General features: G+C 36.5%; 1 protein-coding gene and 1 long non-coding RNA gene across 5 annotated transcripts in view; one reads left to right on the top strand and one right to left on the bottom strand.

The window, feature by feature from the left end:
* The window catches only part of LOC111770189 (uncharacterized), a 96,024-nt gene extending 91,258 nt beyond the window's left edge, over nucleotides 1-4,766 (bottom strand). The window contains exon 1 of the long non-coding RNA XR_011431446.1: nucleotides 4,652-4,766. This is a non-coding gene — a long non-coding RNA (uncharacterized lncRNA). The remainder of the gene's footprint in view (nucleotides 1-4,651) is intronic.
* Nucleotides 4,767-4,799: 33 nt separating this feature from the next.
* IZUMO3 (IZUMO family member 3) lies at nucleotides 4,800-12,051 on the top strand. Of its 4 annotated transcripts, XR_011431445.1 has the most exons (9): nucleotides 4,800-5,270; nucleotides 5,407-5,481; nucleotides 5,630-5,719; nucleotides 5,936-5,953; nucleotides 6,410-6,490; nucleotides 6,917-7,007; nucleotides 7,329-7,491; nucleotides 9,994-10,038; nucleotides 11,468-12,051. XR_011431445.1 is itself a non-coding variant. In XM_023627445.2 (8 exons), exons 1-7 carry the CDS (start codon nucleotides 5,045-5,047, stop codon nucleotides 7,468-7,470), a joined length of 723 nt encoding a protein of 240 aa, XP_023483213.1. In that variant the 5' UTR covers nucleotides 4,800-5,044; the 3' UTR covers nucleotides 7,471-7,491; nucleotides 9,994-10,189. The 4 variants fall into 4 exon arrangements, 3 of the variants coding, with proteins under 3 accessions (XP_023483213.1, XP_014591073.1, XP_014591074.1); XM_023627445.2 differs by lacking the exon at nucleotides 11,468-12,051 and having other exon boundaries at nucleotides 9,994-10,189; XM_014735587.3 differs by lacking the exons at nucleotides 9,994-10,038; nucleotides 11,468-12,051 and having other exon boundaries at nucleotides 7,329-8,824.
* The last annotated feature ends 7,217 nt before the right edge of the window (nucleotides 12,052-19,268 follow it).

Here is a 19,268-nt window from a genome sequence, read left to right as displayed (position 1 = left end):
CCACCAGATGTACCTTGAGAAGAAGAGTTACATATTCAAATTTGTCAATCCCTCTCTTAAGATTCCCAGTGCTCATATTACCTTTTTCTGAAACTTCAATTCGCATCTTAGAACATACTTTGAGTAATGCTAATTTAGAATGTTCTGCTTTCAGAAAATATTGCACATTGACCATGAAACTTTCATTATTTTGTGGAAATGTTATATTCTCACATAACTGAAAACTCCAGAAGTAGGACAGATTTCTAGTAAAGCTTGATCTAATAGTTCAAATTAGAGGCTCTCATGCTGTCTCGACACTATGGACTCTCCGCAGCTACCTCTCCAAAAAACAAAGAAAAGAAGAAAAAACAGCCTTCATTTGTAGCACTGTGATTTCTATGGTGTAAATACTCCCAACATGGCCTAAAATGTGATGTCACTGAATGCAGAGGGCTTTGTAAAATCAGCTCTCGGGAGGCTGTTGAGGGCCAGCTCCAACTCACCTCTGGCAGTTGCAGCTCAGTGTTCATAGTTTCACATCGTCAAGTCATGGGGGACAGTCAGAGTTTCTTCTGGTAGCTACTGAGGAAGGAGGAGAACATATCTTTCCCCTAAAACCCTCCACTAATATTTGCCAGTTATCTCATGAGCTCTGATCAGTTTACACATACCTTTCCTTGATGCAATTTCCAGGGACACGAAAAATACTAATTGTCTTAAGCTAGCCCAGGGCTCACTCTTTGATCTGCGGATCATGCCACCCAAATGTTGGTCCATTTGTATAGAGCAGAGGGAAATTCTCATTCAGAAACAAAGGGATTGCTAATTTTAAAAAAAGGGAAGGAAGAAGGATGGAAGAAAGGAAGGAAGGAACCAAAAGAATGCCACTAGAGTATAAAAAAACTACTTAGATTAAAATATCAGCACTATACTTGATTGTAAGCTCTATAAAGGCAGAGGCATTTCTGTCTCCACCCTCCTTTTGTTGATATTACTGATAAATGTTCAATAAACAGTTGCTGGGTGAAAGTTAAAACTCAAATACTTTTGACTAGATGAATGAGAAAAATCAAAATTTTTATACAAATAACTCAGCTACAGGCTTCTCATTATTAAAATTCTCCTTGGATCTTGATACATGTAGAGTATCAGCATCAATTGTTTTGTAAACAATCTTGCTACTTAGAGTAATTCACACCCCCAAAGGATCCACAGTCATTATATTAAATTCTAGCCTATGATGAGTTATGCTGAGCTGCTAGTATATTTTTCTCGGTTTTACTATGAGAATTGGCCCATTATTACGTAGCAAACAATGCTGATATCATAAAAGAACCCATTTTAGGATGTTAATAGGTATTTCACTCACTGCACAATCCAATTAATGGGGCATGCAGTAAGATGTAAGTAAGTACAGTGGTCGGCTATACATGATGTTGGGGGAAACAAAGATCAACCACTTCAAGATCCATCTGTGTTCATTCACAGGTACTGCTTCTATGTCAGCAGGTCATTATTGATTAATTTAAGGGCTTTTGCTATCTTTTGGGGGAGATTTTAAATAATTTAGAAGTAGCAAACAGACAAGCATCTTCTTTTTATTTCCTCTCCATATAGCATTTTTGCAAATGTTAAAACAGCTACTCAATTGTTTTCTCCCTAGGGTCCTTTGTATTTTGTGGACTATGAGGAGATTAATAGCAGACTACAATAATCTGTTGTCCTTTGTGGAAAAAACTATGCTGCTGTTTCTGGAAAGAAATAATTGGTACGTAGCTTATGGAGTCAACGTCTGAATTTAATGGAGCATAAAGGGGTGGTATTTCTCATGAAGGAAGCATATTATCCGTTTAAACAGCTTTCAGTCTTGCACATAAATTAGGCCTTCGACAAGCTTTGGAAAAAGAGAAACCACACAGTAATAAATTAACATGCTTGCATATTCCTAACAAAGAAACCATCTCTTTCGAAAAGAAGAGAAAGCTCCAGTGTCTCTACTACATTTGGAAATCTGAAATTAATTATTGACTTTTCCATATTGTTTGCAGCCACTTTGTTTGCCCATTTATTGTAAAATGTATATATGGTAATTGTTTTACGGGAGCTCATAAAACTCAGACTGCAAATGAGATAATGTATGACCAATTTATCGCGTATGCCCTTCAGACACAGAGCTAAACCTGGCATAAATGAAAAGTGGTCAATGCACACTTTGTCAAGGTCTTTTCTTACGGTACCAGGGGAAAAAAGATGACATGGTAAAATTCTCAAACAGCTGCAATTGAAAAACATTTTATATTTTTCTCTAAAGTATTCCCTTTACCACTTAAAAAACCAATTTAGGGTGGCTTCTAAAATTCATCTTGGTGAGTATGTTTATGCTAAAAGTGACAATAATTTCTAGAATATGGATCTTGAAAAACTCTTTTACCATCTAGTGTATGTAATACCACAATTTCTATGAAAAAAAGTTGAACATGAATCAGTTCTTAAACTTGCAGTAAATTTAAGGAAAAATGAATATGAAACATACTTTTCAAATTATCACTCTCTCTGTATTATAGCAGCTGGGTCAGCTAAGAGGAACCCTGTTCGATTAAGCCCAAGCCCTTGGGCAAGACTGCCCAACACTGACAGAGGTGACCAGAAATGTCCTCTAGGAATGGAGATTCCATACTGTATTTAGTTGCTTATTCCAATAGTTAAAGTCAGTAACTCATTCCACCAAGATCTTCCTTCCTCCACTGAATTGAACTCTTCCTGCCTCACAGTTGACCTATTCAGCTTCCTATGTGTCATGAGGTGGTAAATAGGTAGATAGTAAATTTTGTTGAGATCCTTTTTCAGAATGCCTTGCAAGATATAACAGTATTTGGTTAACTTCCCAATGAACTGATCGATAACCTAACACAGCTCTAGTGCTGAAAGGAGCTTGTATTTAAGCAGAAAATATTTGCTTAGCATACTAAAAAACATCAGGAGGAAATTCATATATTTCAAGACAAGATGATAAATAGAACTCTTCAAAAGAGAAAGATACAAATGTAGAATTTTATATCAAAGAAAAAGTGTATAACGCAAAGGATTACCAACAATAAGAATTAGCTGTTAAATGGTAGCGACCATGAAGTTCAAATTCATCTAAGTGCTTCTCCCTTGACTCTGTATGTTGAAGACAAATCTGTTCCTACAAGGACCAGAATTAGAACTGAATGTAGTGCCATATATTAGGCCAAAATGCCTTACCCAATGAGTGTCAATTTTTCAGAAATATGACAATTTGTTAGCCACAGGGGCAGTGTGCCCATCTTCCTCTACTTTATATGTGTGACGCCTGCCACAGCATGGCTTGACAAGCGGTATGTAGGTCTGTACCCAGGATCCGAACCGGTGAACGCCGGGCTGCCAGAGCAGAATGTGTGAACTTAACCACTGCACCACCAGGCTGGCCCTCCTTTATTTTATTTATTTATTTTTTTTGGCTAAGAAAGGAAAAGAGAGAATTTAGTGGTTAAAGGAATATAGGTAAGGAATCAGTCAAAACAGGGTTAAAAATTCAAGCTCTACCACCTGGAAGCTCTGTGATCCAGTGCAAAATACCTAACTACTCAGTCTGTTCTCTCATCTCTACATGGGAATAATGGTACCGACCTCTTAGCATGAGAATTTTATAAGATCATGCATGCAAAGTATATAAAACACTATTTGACAGACTATGGGTTTAGTGATGTTACTTCTCGTTGTTGGCTATTGTATTCTCATAGTTGTTTTATTTTTATATTTTAATTTCCTTTGAAGGGAGGAAAGGAGTAACACTACATTTGTCTGGCATTTATTTAAGGTAAACTAGATTAACATCTGTGCCTTTTTATACATGATATTAAAGAAAATTGAGGCCACGAGGACTTGCAATAATCTATCTGAAGTGTTTAACACACGTCTGGCACATAGTAGGCAGAAAATTAGTGGTAGTTCTTTTCATTTCCCTCACAGTCTTCCACTCCATGACTCTCCCATATCTAGGGTCTAAATTCTACCACCAACCTTGTAGTATCCTAGGGTTTTCTGCTATCCAGGAGGTCACAGCCATACTAGCAATATATTAGAAAAGAGGTAACCGGTACTCTGAAAAGTCTGAAAAGCAGACTTAATTGCCTCAAATAAAAAAGATCATTCATATTGAAAGAGCCTTCAACTGAAGGAAAAACATATTTATTTGGCCCCATGTAGGTGGTCTGAGAGGCAGCATATGATGAATATGGTTATTTTCTTATATCTAACACTCTTCATCATCAGTACTTTCAAGATCTGCCCGCTAAATCCTAGTGTTACTGGATTCTCACTTATCGCCAGACATTCCTCCACTATTGTTTCTAGACTCCTTTCTCCAGACTCTCTATAAGAAGAATGATATAAAAAGGTTATATAACATGGTTGGAGAAATCATCCTCAGACAAAGGTAGCCTAAATTTCTGAGAAATTATCATTTATATCAAAATTATTATCAATGATATAAATTATGTATAGACATCCATTGCTAATTTTCAATAATACTGCTACCATCGGGGACTGGGAACCCAAGCAACTCAATATTCCAGGCTTTTCTTACCTCCTCCGTAGAAGCAGAGTTTTGATTAAGCAGTTTCTAAGGTCCTATGAGAACTCTTACCTGAGATCTACTCCAATGGTCAGGAGAAGTGTGGGAATTTACTAAGGACACAGGTAAGGGAGAGAGCTAAAGAAACACTTTCTGAGAAATCTCGGTGTACGGAATTCTATGTGAGCTCAAGACCTCTCTCTCTCAATGTTCTACTCTCAGAACTCAGGTATCTGCTCCCCAGCTGGCAGTTCTGTCTGTCTGGAATGAAGGATAAAAGTCAGGAAACAACTGAAGATCCTTAGGGAAATGAGATTGCCTAGAAGTGGGATGGAAACGGAGGGGAAGGTGGAGTCAGACTACCCAGGAAAAGGCTCTTATTCCTGGATTTTTGAAGGAAAGGGAACTAGGTGAACTAGTTGCCAGGACAACCTGCTGTTGTGGGAGGGTGGTTGGGGTAAGGAAATGGGAGACCTGTGGTTGCTCCTGCTCCTGCACCTGACCGTCTTCCATGGGGTCAAAGGCTGTTTAGAATGTGACCCCAAATTCATAGAGGATATTGGGTCCTTGCTGGCAAATCTGGTACCCTCAGAAGTCCCTGGCCGAACTCATCTGCTTGAACGGCAGATTAAGGAGATGATCCGTTTAAGCTTCAAGGTCTCCCACGGGGACAAGATGCTTCGGGTGTTGGGTGAGGGAAGCTTGAGTCCCTGAGAGTTTGGGGGCTAAAGGGAGAAGGGAGGCAGGGAAGAGAGGAACTGGGTGCACATTATTTCCTCCATAGATGTAATTGTTTTCCCACATGTACCTTTACCCTTTCTCTATAGCTGTTCAAAAGGTTGTCAAGTTGAGAACATGGCTGAAGAATGAACTTTATAAAGTGGGCAATGAAACGTGGAAAGGTGAGGTACTGTTTTGATGTTAAAAGATTGCATTGTGCAAGCAAGTCTGAGGAAAGTTTGCTGGGGAAAACAAGGCAAAACAATTAGGATTAAATTCTGAAGGGCAGGGCCACCCCTATTTTCTGATGTCCCTTCCACCCCCTCTTAGGTGGCTTTATCCTTCAAGGCAAGCTTCTTGATGTCCGCCAAAACCTGGAATCCAAACTGACAGAAATATTAAAGAACTTCTCTGAAGTTGGTAATAAAAGATGTCTATCTAACAACACTAAAATTATGTGAAAGGGATAGGAAATGAGGGGTGAGAGGAGGAATGTGGTTTCATATTTGAGTGATTTAGAAAGGATGGAGGGATGCCTGGAAGTTAATGGGTAACCAAATAAAGGTGACTTGGGTATAAATATGGCAAACTCTAAGTTGATTCTAAACTCATTAAAACTTTCTGATTCTCTTTTAGCTTGTTCTGAAGATTGTGGTGAGTACCGTACATGTGACACCTTAAGGTTTTAGTCCATATTTTCCCATCTCCTTTGCTCTATCTCTCCCATCTGTTACACTGATAACCCAACCCCTAGAGTTGTGGTTACAAGAGAGAATGTCAATGATGTCTGACAAACAAATCTAGTTTGTGAAATCTCAGACGCCCCACAGATTTTGGAGGTCCTCAGAGGCCTTCTAAAGTAGATAGTTTATAACCCATAGCACCAACATAAGCTGAGACATCCTTTTTTCCACTTTTTCCCCAGAGATTTGACTTAAATCACGGAAGGGTTTGACCCATCAAAAAACTTGATTGCTAGGGAAAGAAGGAATTCACATTAATGTAACCTTAAGAGTCCTGGAAATGCCTTAGACTTAGTCCATACTTGATGTCTGGGCTAAGGAAACTCCATGCCATGGCCCTCTTGAAATTCTTTCTTCTCTTTGTCAGTCGTGACTGAAGGTCCTATCCTGGATTGTTGGACCTGTCTTCGCCTCACCACCCGGTGCTTCAAAGGAGAGTACTGTGGAGGTAACAAAGATTGTGGTGTGGCATTTTGAGGGGCCAGGGATCAAGGTATTGAGCTGTTCATTGATTTGTTCAAAAAATATTTGTTGAACACCTTCTATGCAGGTCATGCTAATGTTACAAATAGGAGCTAAAATGTTGGGCAAAATTTGTACCAGTGTGAATTACTGGGCACTGCTTCAAGTGAGAGGCTGAAAAATGAAAAGTCTGGACTAAAGGTGGAGAAATAGGCTAGGGGCAGTAACGGTGAAAGTTTTGTAGGGCCTAGGGGTTTAAGAGTAATAAAGATCAGAATAAATAGAGACCAGTGATAGAAGTGGTGAACAGAGAAAATTGAGGTTAAAAAGAGTCTTCTATTATAGATAAAATTCTCAAATTACTATTTTTCTTTTTCAAAGCTCACTTTCTTTTTCCCCTTTCTCCTTCCAGAAGAGGACTCAAGGAAAGCTGAGAATCGAGAGATTTCACTATTTCTGATATTGCTAGCAGAAGCTGTAATATTGGGAAGTGCTTTGTTACTGTGAGTTTTCCTCCCTCCAAACAAACACTGGGTCAAGCATCCCTTTGGCAAAGAGATTGCCCAAGCTTCCCCCTCCTTCCAATGGAAATATGGTGAAAGAAGTCATTTCCAAATTTGGAATATAATACTGACAGGAATGAAATGGATGGAAATTTGATGGGATATAAGCTGGAGCATAGAAAACAGAGGAGGGACAATGAAGTATGAGGAAAATTTTAGAGAGGTATCCAGAAAAGGAAGAGAAAAAAATGATTTTATAATTATTTTCAAGTATTGGGCTACTAACATTGAAGTTGGGATTATCTTGTTTCTCTACTCTAGATTCCATTTTTGTGTCTTCCATCAGAGGAAAATGAAGGCAATACGAAGGTCATTAAAGAAATATTTGGAGAGGAAACTTGAAGAATTAATGGGGGTGATAGATGAAATGGAGGAGAAAGAAGATTTTGAAATCAGAAAATAAATACATAGACACAGACAGGAGGTATTTCATGATTCTCTTAAGTGTTGACTCAGAGTAGAAAACTGGGAATTAAGCTCTTTTGTGGTCACAATCACAGCATTTTAAAACTGAAATAGAACTTTCTGTAGTAAAGATCCTTATTGATATCCTGAGGCAATGGAAGGAATGAGAGGGCATTTGATTTACCAGGAGTTATACAGAAAGTAATGCTGGTATGTTGCAATGCACATAAAAGATGATACGCTATATGATAATAAAGAATGCATGGTTGACAACTCTTATTGACGGCTGTAATTAGAATAACTTTTATATTTCCAAGACTGCTTTTTATTTCTAGCTTTAATTTTGTTACTATTTCCATATTTATCATTAGGTTCAATGTGGACCATTTTTCTTTGATATTATTTAATATTTAGTCTTCATCATGTTATGACACACACACAAATTCCAGAATATTAGTCCTCAATAGTTGAGGTTTGTTCCAATCATTTTCCCCTAAATCTATGCTCGATGACTGAATTGGATGCTAATTTCTGCTTCCTTTAGTTGTTTCCATTCAACACTTTTTATGTATATAGTACCCTAATTAGTGCTTTACATCTACTAATTGAATTCTTACAATAATCTTGTGAGATTGTTATTATCTCCATATTAGGGATGAAGAAACAGGAAAATACCTAAACGAAGGTCATCGAGCTACTAATCTAGGCTATGACAAACTCCTCTGGGGGCTAACCTGTGCCTATCCAAACCATCTGATTGGAACTAACAGCTACAGACATATAGTTATGATAGATTGATTAGTGGAGAGATAAGAAATATGGGTTTATTATCTTAACATATTCTTGATTACAGGTAGTAGTGGCAAAGCCTGGAATAAAACGGAGGACTGTGTAACTCTAAAATACATGAACTTTCCACTCTATTTTGTGTCTCCCTTATTCTGGAAGCTTCTTCCAAAACACACTCACATACACACACCCCACAGTCTAGCAGCAGGGGAATAGTTTCAGGAGTTCTGCTTCAGTAGGTGGCGGAGGTGTTTGCAAATTTTTCACCTGCTGTAGCTCTTTCCGTGCTTGCACGTCATTGCTGCTATGTTAGTGAAACATTGAATGAATGGGAACGTGTTTGGGGGGTCCTGAACGCTGATCTCTCTCAGCTAAATTTGGACTTCATGTTAAAAATTCCCAGATAAGAGAGCTGTTGGCATCTACCATTTCCCAATGACAGAAGGCTCATTTCACCAAAGAATCTTGAGACATATTAATTTCATTTATGGTCTTAATTAAATTATTGTCTTTATATTGTTTTATTTTTTATTATAGATAATAAAATAAATGGGATAAATGGGTTTTGTGTGTTTTTGTGTTTGTTTGCTTGAAAGCAGGCTTTTAAATTCCTTGTCTTATGGGCTTGTTGTCCTCTCCCCAACTCCTCTCTTACTCCATTCTAATTACTCCATTCTAGAAAACCTAGGTTAACAAGTCAGGACACGCCTTTCATTATTTTATCCAAACATAAATAGCTATAAGTAAACAGATACAAATGCATACATACAAATATATTTACAAATGCAATTATTTTGCAATTAAAAAATTACGCACATTTTTATTCATGCTGAAGTTCACACTTAATACTTTGTGGAAATTATTTTAAGATAACTGGTATAAGTCTATTCACTCTTTTTGGTGGTTGTACACAACACCATGATGTGGTGGTAGCATAATAATTCCAACATATCTCTATTCGGGGTGTTCTCTTCATTTCCTTTTTTTGTCACTATTAATAATGCTGCAACAAACATCTGTGTAGACATATCCCTACTTATTGCTGCCTTCGTTTATAGGAGACAGTGTTACAGAATTGAGATATCTGAAGTGAAAGTTACATGTACTTTGAAATGTAATGAAGATGATAGAAAGGTTGTAATAATTTGCAAATATACCAGTAATAACCAATAGACCATGTTTGCCACATATCCACAGGCAATAGGTTGTACATATCTTTTAGGTTTTGCCAATCTAATAAACATGACAATTAATCTACTTTTATCTGTTAGTGTGTTGACATCTTTTCAAATGATTCACTGCCATTTGAATAGGCCCTACACTGAACTGTCTATTCACATACTCTGCTAATTTCAGTTTGAAATTTGTCTTGTCAATGCGCAAGAAGCCCTTCCATAACATAGACATTAACTCTGTCATCTCCCTTGCAGATATAAGTAGTATTTTCCCCAAACATATCCTTTATCCATTGAATGCTTAAGGTTTTATTTTTGCTTTTATCTACCCACTTATTTCCACTTCTAAGTCTTAAATATCTATATAACATAGATACTCATTGATTTTTGGATAATCATCCTATGTCCAGTCACTTAACAAATTCGTTTCTTAATTTTGTTTTTTAAATTAAAATCTCTTGCATTTTCTACGTATTCAATTGTATTACTATCCCAAACAAATGTTTTGTATGTATTTTTCTACTATTCATTCCAATTATTTTGCTTTCTTATCCTAGTGCATCGCAAGAACTTCTAAAACAGTGCTGAAAAATAAACGACAGGTATTATTTTAATAAGAATGAGAACTCACTCACTACATAACTTTGAATCTTAAAACAGCAACTATCAGGCAAATTTAACACATTACCTCTTAAGGAAATTGTAAATTATTATACTGGAATTATTCCATAACAATCTGAAACTGTATTTGAATACTGAGTATGGTGGCTTCTTTGGAGTTTAAAAAATCTTGTCCTCTAGAGAACTCTGATAGGCAGATGTTTTTAGATAATACTACTGCCTTGAAAAGGTCAAATCTCAAATTCCTTCATTAATTGCTTATAATATTTCAAAATAAGGTAGATGAATCCTCATCAGTAATACAGCTTATTTGTCCTCTTAGTCCCAGAAAATACAAAAGACAGTTCAGGATACAGAAAATGGAATCCCTTGGAAAATGAGGAATAAATACTCAAGAAAATATTAGAAGGAAGAAAAACTTGCTTTTTTATCCCTCAAACTTGCCTCAGCTGTTAAGGATCTCATTAATTGTCCTTGTGGCATGAGAGTTTATGTAACAGAGGTAGGAAAAGGATATAAGAACCAAAGTTGCAGAAGGAAAATTCATAAACAGTTATTAATATAATTCAATATTGAGCGCAAAATAAACAAGTTTTGTGTTTAAAAAAGGTGATTTAAGTATACATGTTAAAAAAGAGGAAAAAATAAATGAAAGATGGAAATGGATTTAGATAAAAGCAATACTTGCTAATAGTGTGTAGCGCACACACACGATAACTTCATACTTTGTTACAAAATATTTGAGTGTTGTTCTTAAGGGATGAAAATAATTCTATACAATATGCGCACTTTCAAAGAAAGAAAAGGAGGATAAATAAAGTTCCATTGATCCAACAGAAGAAATAAAAAAAGAAACAAAATACATGGCAAAAACACAGTAATAAAATTAAAAATATATAAATCAAATAAATGTATTAATCAGAATATCAAATATTAGCTTGAATATTCTAAAACATAATTATAAGCTACTTATAAGAGACAAATCTAAAACAACATGGATAAGGTAAATACAAAGTAAAAGAACTAAATATCAAGCAAAACCTGACCAAAAGAAAGCAGGTATTACATTATTGATACCAATTGTAGGAGAATTTAAGCCAAAGATCATTAACAAGAATAAGAAATATTATAGAATCATAAAAGCAATAAATACTCTAGAAATATGTAACAACAATACACTGTATGAGCCTAACAATATAACCTTGAAATAAAAAAAGGAAAAAAATATTGACACAATTTCCACAGTCATCATGGGAAAGTTTAACACCTGTCTCAGAATCTGATAAAGCTAAAAAAATGTTAATATAGTTACAGATTTGTAGAACACAATGAATAGTCTTAAACTATGAATATTTAGTTGTATTAACCCCGTACCAAACTAACATATAGATTTTCTTCTTTCTAACACAGATGGAGCATTTATAAAAATTGACAATGTGCTTGGCTTGGCAGACAGTGGCTAGTTTTCTCCTGACTAAATTCCCACTCCTTCTGGATACATGGCTAAACCACATTTCCCAGTCTCCTCTACGGTTAAGCGTGGCCACGTAACTGAATTCTGACCAATGGAGTGTGAGTGGAAGTGATGTATCTGTTTCTAGATCTGGCACATATAAACTTAAAGGGACAATCCAACCTCTTTCTTCCCTGTCTAATGGTGGGATGTCAATACTCAGGAATGTCTTAGAATACTGAAGACGTCTCTGATTGGCACATCTATTTTGTATTTCATAAAGCTTTCATTTGGAAGCTTATTTCATCAAGTTTCTGAGATTTTAGAATTAGCATTACATATTTACATAATTATCTAATACATAGACCAAAAAGAAAATTTCAACAAATGCCAAAGAATCAGTACTATGAAGAACAGTTTTCAGATCATGGGCAACAAAATTAAAACTTACAACAAAGGATAAAAAAAAATATTTCATTTATTTAGAAAGTCAAAAACAATATTTCTAAATAATTCATGAAATAAAAGTGAAACTTCGAAATATTTGGTTCTCTAATTCAGTGGCTGCGGTTCCCACTGTGAGGTCTGGCTACAAAGAGCAAACACAGAGCTCTTCAAGGATGAGCTGCAGGGACTCACCTTACGAATTTATTCCTTAAAGTATTAGCAAAAACTGTGTCTTCTGGACCCCTCAGACTGTGGGTTAAGGAAGTCCCTTTTGCTGGGGGTGGAGAGACCTCTTCCACTGACAAAGAAGACTCATCAGAACTTAGGGGCTCAATGTCCCCAGCTTCATCAGGGTCTTTCCACACATCCCCATCCCAACTTACAAGATCCCATTCTTTCCTAATTAATGCCCTCACCTTAAAAGTAGACACTCAGAAAACTCATCCTTACAATTCTGTTCCTCTAGAACTACTACCAAAATCTGTACTAGTCGGGGTTTTTCAGAGAAAAAGAACGGATAGGATATATAGAGAGATGTGTAAGAGAAGATTTATCATGAGAATTGGCTCATACTGTTATAGAGGCTGATATGCCACAATAAGCAGTCTGTAAGCTGGAGACCCAGGAAAGCCAGTGATATAATTCCGTCAGAGTCTGGAGGTCTGAGAACCAGGGGAGCCACTAGTGTAAGTCCTGGGGTTCAAAAGTCCCAGAATCAGGAGCTCCCATGTTTGAGGGCAGGAGAAAATGGATGTCACAGCTCAAGAAGAGAAAGAGAATGTGCCTTTCTTCTGCCTTTTTGTTCCTTTGGGGCTCTCAATAGATTGGATGATGCCTACTCACACTGATGAGGGCAGATTTTCTGTATTAATCTGTTGATTCAAATGTTAATCTCTTCCAAAACACCATGTGACACACACCCAGAAATGTTTCCCAGCTATCTGGGCATCCCTTGGCCCAGTCAAGTTGACACATAAAAATAACCATTACAAAAAATTACCTGTCAAATCTTTTGAAAAATGGCTAATATATGCATTTGAGGCTATAGCCTTTTATTCATGATATATCATAAAGAATTAAAAATATACAAAAATATTGAATAGGACATTCAAATTATGTACCTAGGAAAAACAAAGTACACTCAAAGAATGTACAAAGAGAGAAGACTAGATTGCATCATAAATTAATGTAATGGAAAGCAGAAAATACAGAGATAACATCAGATGCTGATAAAAAGTCTTCACACTGAACAAACTTTTTCAAAAAAGATATAGTAAAAAGGAATAAAAGGAGCAAAACTATAGATAGAAATTTTTTTATCTTAAGAGATTCTTTTAAACAACTATATGGCAAGGATATTTAAGGCTTGGACAAAATGGGTACTTTTTTAAAAAGTACAAATTACCAATATTGACATAGGAAGAGAAAAAGAACCCAAATTGCCAATGTTCTTTAAAGAAATGTAAAAATGGTATTAGCACTATTGAAAATAAATGCCATGCTTGAGGAAAAAACATTTTAAATGGTGTGAGCACAACTATGGAAAACAAATGTCAGGCTGAAGGAAAAGGCTAGAATGAAATATGTGTTGACTTTGATTTTACATGGATGGTGAAACTATGATTTCTTCCCAGCTGAAGTGCTTAGTGCTTGGTTGTATCCTTCTCTGAAGCAGAACACGCAGGAACACAAGTAAGTTTGATGGAAAGGGCCCAAGTTCAGTTTTGAAAACATTAAGTATCGATTCTGTTGGGGTATCAAAAACAGATCTCCATTCAGTGTTTGGATTTACATATATGAATATGCAAGAAGATCAAAGCTAATGAAACTTATTTCAAAGCACTTAAAATAAGTAGTGAACCTGAAAATATGACTGAGATCATCCAGGTAGAAGGTAGAGAAGTGATAAAGACCTAGGACAGAATACTAAAGATCTCCAGTGACCGTAAAATTTAAAGAGAACTCTAAGTGGGCTAAGAGGAGCAGCCATCAATACTATATGTTATTAAATACCTATAATATTAAGATAACTAAAGATTCAACTTGTTCTATATAGTCTTACTGCTTTGAAAGCCTTATTTGAGATGCTGACTTTGCATTGAATTCCCATCAGCTTTGGCCTATGTGTTTCAAATTGTGATTCTTCTATCTGCACAATTTACTGCAATTGCTTTATAATAGAAATCCAGAGTCTGTTCTTTATCATTTCTAGAATCACCAGTATGATGATGGGCTGGATGTTTTGTGTTTTTATATGTTTATAATACAAGAAAATGAAGATGATCAAATTAAACTCCGTGTTTGTCTACTAGGAAAGGTCTTGCGGTACTTCTGTTCTCAAATGTAAACATGATTCAGAATTAATTGCTTACAATCCTAACTTAAGCTTGAGCTAACTGTTAACATAAAAAAAACAAGGATATGTAAAAACATCTTTCCAACAAACAAGTGTTCAACCAAAAACTCATTTATAGCAATAGTGAAACAACACAACTCATTTTAACACTGGAACAATTATATTTTAAGAGTGAACACATACTCCAGTGTCCTGATGTCAACCCCACATACAGTTTAGTTCTAACATTTCCCTAGGATATACAAATCATTAAGGGAACATATTTCTCTGATGGTCTGAGATCTTGGCACAGATGGTGCAAATTTTTGAGACCCCATCATTCTTAGGGCTACTTTATTAAGAATCTGTATTTTCCAAGTATTTTTCAGGAAAAAGAGAAAAGAGGAAAGGTTTCACTTAGCTTTTACTGAATGAGAATTTAATAATTCATTTTATCTAGAGATAACATCAAAAGGTGTTGGCAATCAAATTAAAGTACTCAAAACATAAGTTATTAGAACATAAAAAATAAAAGCTAATTAACAGGATAAAACAGCTGGGTTAACACTGGATATCTCTTAATTTCCAATTATTAATAGTCTTTCTAGCTTTACTCCCTCATATTCTGACTCAAGGTGAGGTTATACCTTCTATCACCAGAGGCAAATGCTCTCTTTTGTGATTTATATTTCCCGAACTGCAGCCTTTTCTGGACTATTCCTTTAATGTTTATCTCCCATAATTCATCTCCCTCCTCATCCTCGACACTAGGTCTTTACTCTCAGTGTCTATCACTATAAATTAAAGCCTCTCTTCTTCATCCTGTATCCACTTCTAACTACCATCCCATCCCTCCATGACAAAATTCTTAAAAGATCATTCTTTATCTCATGACTTTCTTCATTTCTTTTCTCCTGTTAATTCACTGCAACCTGCATCCTGCTTCTCACCACCATATGGAAGTTGCTCTTAGGTTATCAGCAATATCTTAGTTGTTATATTCTAAGAGTTCTTTTTATTCCTCAAGTTACTTGTCAGTTCTAAGATTCGTCAGAGTGCCAATGGTTTCCTTCTTAAAGTACCCCTCTTCTAGCAGGCAAGTTTTGTTATTTTCAAGGTTTTCTTCCTATTTTTTAAACCATGTTTTAGTTTTTTGGGGGGGCTCTTCTTCCTCTTCTGCCTATTTATTTAGATATTGAGCACCAGAAAATTCACTTCAAATCTTTTGTTACTTTATACCTGGTGGAATCTCATCCACTTATGTGATTTCAACTATAATCTTAGGCTTTTATTTACACCTTCTTCCCAAGTCCTGGACCTCTATTTCTGAACACACACTGGATATATATTCATCTTGACATAAAATATCCACTTTAAACTTGACAAGGCCTAACAACGAATTCAATACCTTAAACCATTTCTGATTGTATACAATTTAGCCTGATCCAGAGGGTCCTTCAATCCTCATGAAGAAAATATGTATTGAATATAGATTACAGACAAGGCAGTTTGTTAAGCATTTTCATAATTATCTTCTGACGAGTCCCACAAAATTATTTTAAGCTATTTTTTTTTTTGTATAGATGAGAAAACTGAAGCTCAGAGAGTTTAAGTAACTTCTTCCAAGTGTTTACTTGGTAAGTGGTGGAGCTAGGATTCAAACCCCAAATCTTAAGCCTTTCCACTAGCTAGTACTGGCTCCCTGGATACCATAAATTACCCAGAAGGTAGAAATCTCAACTTATTCTAGAATTCTCTCTTTCCTTCATTTATCCTAGCCAGTCACTCTTCAATTAGCATTGATTTTCACTCTTAAATATCTCTTAAATCTCCCTGGCTGCTGCCACACTTGAAGTCTTTCCCTCCTCTCGGAGAGCCTATTGCAACCACCCCCAATCAGTCTCCCTGAGTCCAGTCTCTCCAGGAGTCAAATCCATTCTTCCTTTTGCAATCAGAATGATCAGTCTAAAAACACGAATCTATTTCAAACTCCTAAGTAACATACTCCAGTGTCTCCTCTACTCCTAAAAGAGAAGTATAAACTCTTTCATACAAACATTTTACATGCCTTCATTTTTACCATCCCACTCTATAATCTCATCTTTGGCAAGTTGCCTTCCTAGGCTTTCTCTTCTGCTTATGGTTTGTCAAACGCACTGGGCTTTCTCTTACTCCTAGCCATTAATTGCTATACTCTTCCTTGTCTTGATTGCCCAGTAATCTTCCTCAGCCTTCACAGCTATTGTCCTTCAAAGCCCACATCTAAAGTCATCTCATCTCATAAAGGCTTTCCTGAGATGCTCAGACAGAATTACTCACCCACAACCTTCAGGATCCACTACAGCTCACATGCTTGTACAGAGCACTCTTCACAGAGGATTGTTATTATGAGTTTGCATGTCTCTTTCTTAGACAAGAACTCCTCAGGCACAGGGACTATACCATGTTTATCTTCCTTTTCCTAACATTAGCAACATATCACAAAACTTTGCATCAGCTGAAATGTCACTTACTCAAGGAAGATTTTCCTGAACTCCCATATTATGTTAGCATTTCCAACTACACTGAATCACTGCCCATTCTCTTTTTGACTTGTAGGAATTAAGGGATATTATATAACTATGAATTAATGTCTGATTCCAAGAGGTCAGAAATCATGTCTGCTCTTTGTTCATAGAGCTCATTGCAATATCTGGCACAAAAAAAGATAATTATTAGCTGGATGACAGGATGAATATGTAAAGAGAGCACTAACGAATACTGTCATTTGGAATGGAGTACGCCTTAGATATTCTTAATACTACCACATATACTTTGTCTGCCATATTGTCCACTGTAGCCTCGGTCCTCACCTTTAAAATTCCTTTCAACTTGATACCTAACATTGCCATGAAATAAGGGCTAACTTAACATTGTTTGTAGCTAACACATCCCACGGAATTTAGATCAGAACTAGAATCAGCACCAAGTTCCCAAATCAACTGCTCAGGTGCCTAGTGTGAAGCCTGGTTCAAAGGCACCCGTGGGAAGTTCTCAGCACCTCCAACCGTACCTCGGGGGAGCTTGGCTGACTTTGCCCACCAGCCTGCCTACTGCCAATTGGAACAAAAACCTGAAGAAAACCCAAACTTTCTAAGAGTTCTAAGGAGTTTTGGCATTGTTCTAAATCAGAAATCATCTCAGAGATCAGGAGACTGCAGCATATTCCTGAGTTACCGTGACTACGGGGATAAAGTGGGAGTTGGGTAAGGGGCAGTAAAGAAGAGATGTTGATATTTACGTATCCACTGGTCTTAAAAATCAATAAACACAGGAGGTTCTGGAACATTAAACTGAGCCTTTGCTTTTCCTAACTTCAAGATGCATGGTTTTATTTTTCAACTCACCTAAAGATAGGGTGAATAGCAAGACTAAGTAAAAGGAAAGTAGCTAGTGTAAAGCTAGAGAATGGAAATAAATATCTGGAGAATATACGAAGGACGCTTTGCACCCACTTGATCTCCAGGAGCTGCCTAACTGCAGGTCGTTGGGTTTGCATACCCAGATCTAGCACTGCTAAAACTGTCGAGTGATTTTGCACTTGCATGCACATCTTCCTCTTATAGAGGAAATGAATGCAAACGCCTTCCAATCACTGGGCAGTGTGGACAGGTAGGCATGCTTGTCTAGCCTCCACTTTGGACCCTTACAGGGTTTTCTGTGAGGCATTCCACTTGAAACACTTCAAGCGTTTACCTAATGAGGCTTCGTCAATCTGCCTGATGAGGTGGCCCTTCATGATTTCTACCGAAAGTATGAATAAGCACAGGCTCTTCAGGATTCAGAATTCATGTTTTCTCTTTCATCTGCACTCTCTTTATCTTACTCATAGTGTCAGAAAATGTTCAACAAGATTTTCTAGTGAATAAAACACTTCCTGGTTTTATCTATGGTACTTTGGAAATCTATCTGAATAATACTTTGAAACCAACGGGACATCATTTATTAAATTGTTGTTTCTAAAACTGATAACCTCAGTCTGGGCTATGAGAACAGTGCAAAGAGAGTTCAAAAAAAGGGGTGAAAAGTATTAAACACAGAGTTTGTGATGCAGTGCTTATTAAGACATACCAAACCCTGTCTAAAAACCAACTGTGTTTCCTTGAAAGAAAATGCAGGCAGAATTTACAGTCATTATCTCTGGGTGGTGTAGGTTACAAGTGGTTATTATTTTCTCCTTTTCGCTTGTTGGTGTCTCTGATTTTTCTACAGTGAGCTTGCATTTTACTTATGCAGGGAGAAAGGCCGTTTACCTTCAACATGAGGGCAATAGGACTTCCATAGCTAACATATTGTAATGCAATTTGTTCCAACTGTCCAATGGAGTAATTGAATCCAGTACTTAGTTTATGGAACAAATTTTACATAACAAAAGGTCCCAAGTTACTGCTTCATTAGATTTCGACACTTGGAAATGAAATTTGGTTTAACATTTTTTTCCTGTCCTATAATTCTGATATCTTTAGTTTTAAAGGTTTATTGTAGTAAAATCCTTTCAATGCCTCTATGTAACGCACTCAATACCATGTGGGAGGATAAAAGGAGATGGAAATGCAGAAACGCTTTTTAAAAATAAAACTGGTAATAATTAAAATTATTATTATTGAATCAACAACGTATTTGTTATTGATTCTAAGGTACGAAAAGCTGAAAAGTCATGTTTTTAATCCTGAGTCCTTAAGCCAGTTCAGGCATTACACACTACTCATCTGCCAATGCAGTCAGATCAGCTAAGGGCTCGCTTCTCTTTTACTTGCCACCTACTCTTACTATCTTGGCATCAGTTTGTCACTCTTGTTGCTCAATCCCATTTATGATCTCAGCATCTCAAGGATATTTCCATGTGTCTTCCTCTTTGTTTTAGACAGCACTGTCCAATAGAAATATAATGTAAGCTACATACATAATTTAAAAGTTTCTAGTAGCTACATTAAGAA

This window comes from Equus caballus, chromosome 23 (assembly GCF_041296265.1).
Source record: "Equus caballus isolate H_3958 breed thoroughbred chromosome 23, TB-T2T, whole genome shotgun sequence".
NCBI classification, from domain to species: domain Eukaryota; kingdom Metazoa; phylum Chordata; class Mammalia; order Perissodactyla; family Equidae; genus Equus; species Equus caballus.
Note: the sequence above shows the minus strand (reverse complement) of the source record. Positions and strands in the feature narration are given on the sequence as shown.

Excerpts from the sequence above, each read along its gene's own strand:
- IZUMO3 (XM_023627445.2), top strand. The coding sequence starts at position 5,045 with ATGGGAGACCTGTGGTTGCTCCTGCTCCTGCACCTGACCGTCTTCCAT. Across the intron at positions 5,271-5,406 it reads CAAGATGCTTCGGGTGTTGG|CTGTTCAAAAGGTTGTCAAG; the intron begins GTGAGGGAAGCT and ends CTTTCTCTATAG. Across the intron at positions 6,491-6,916 it reads CAAAGGAGAGTACTGTGGAG|AAGAGGACTCAAGGAAAGCT; the intron begins GTAACAAAGATT and ends TTCTCCTTCCAG.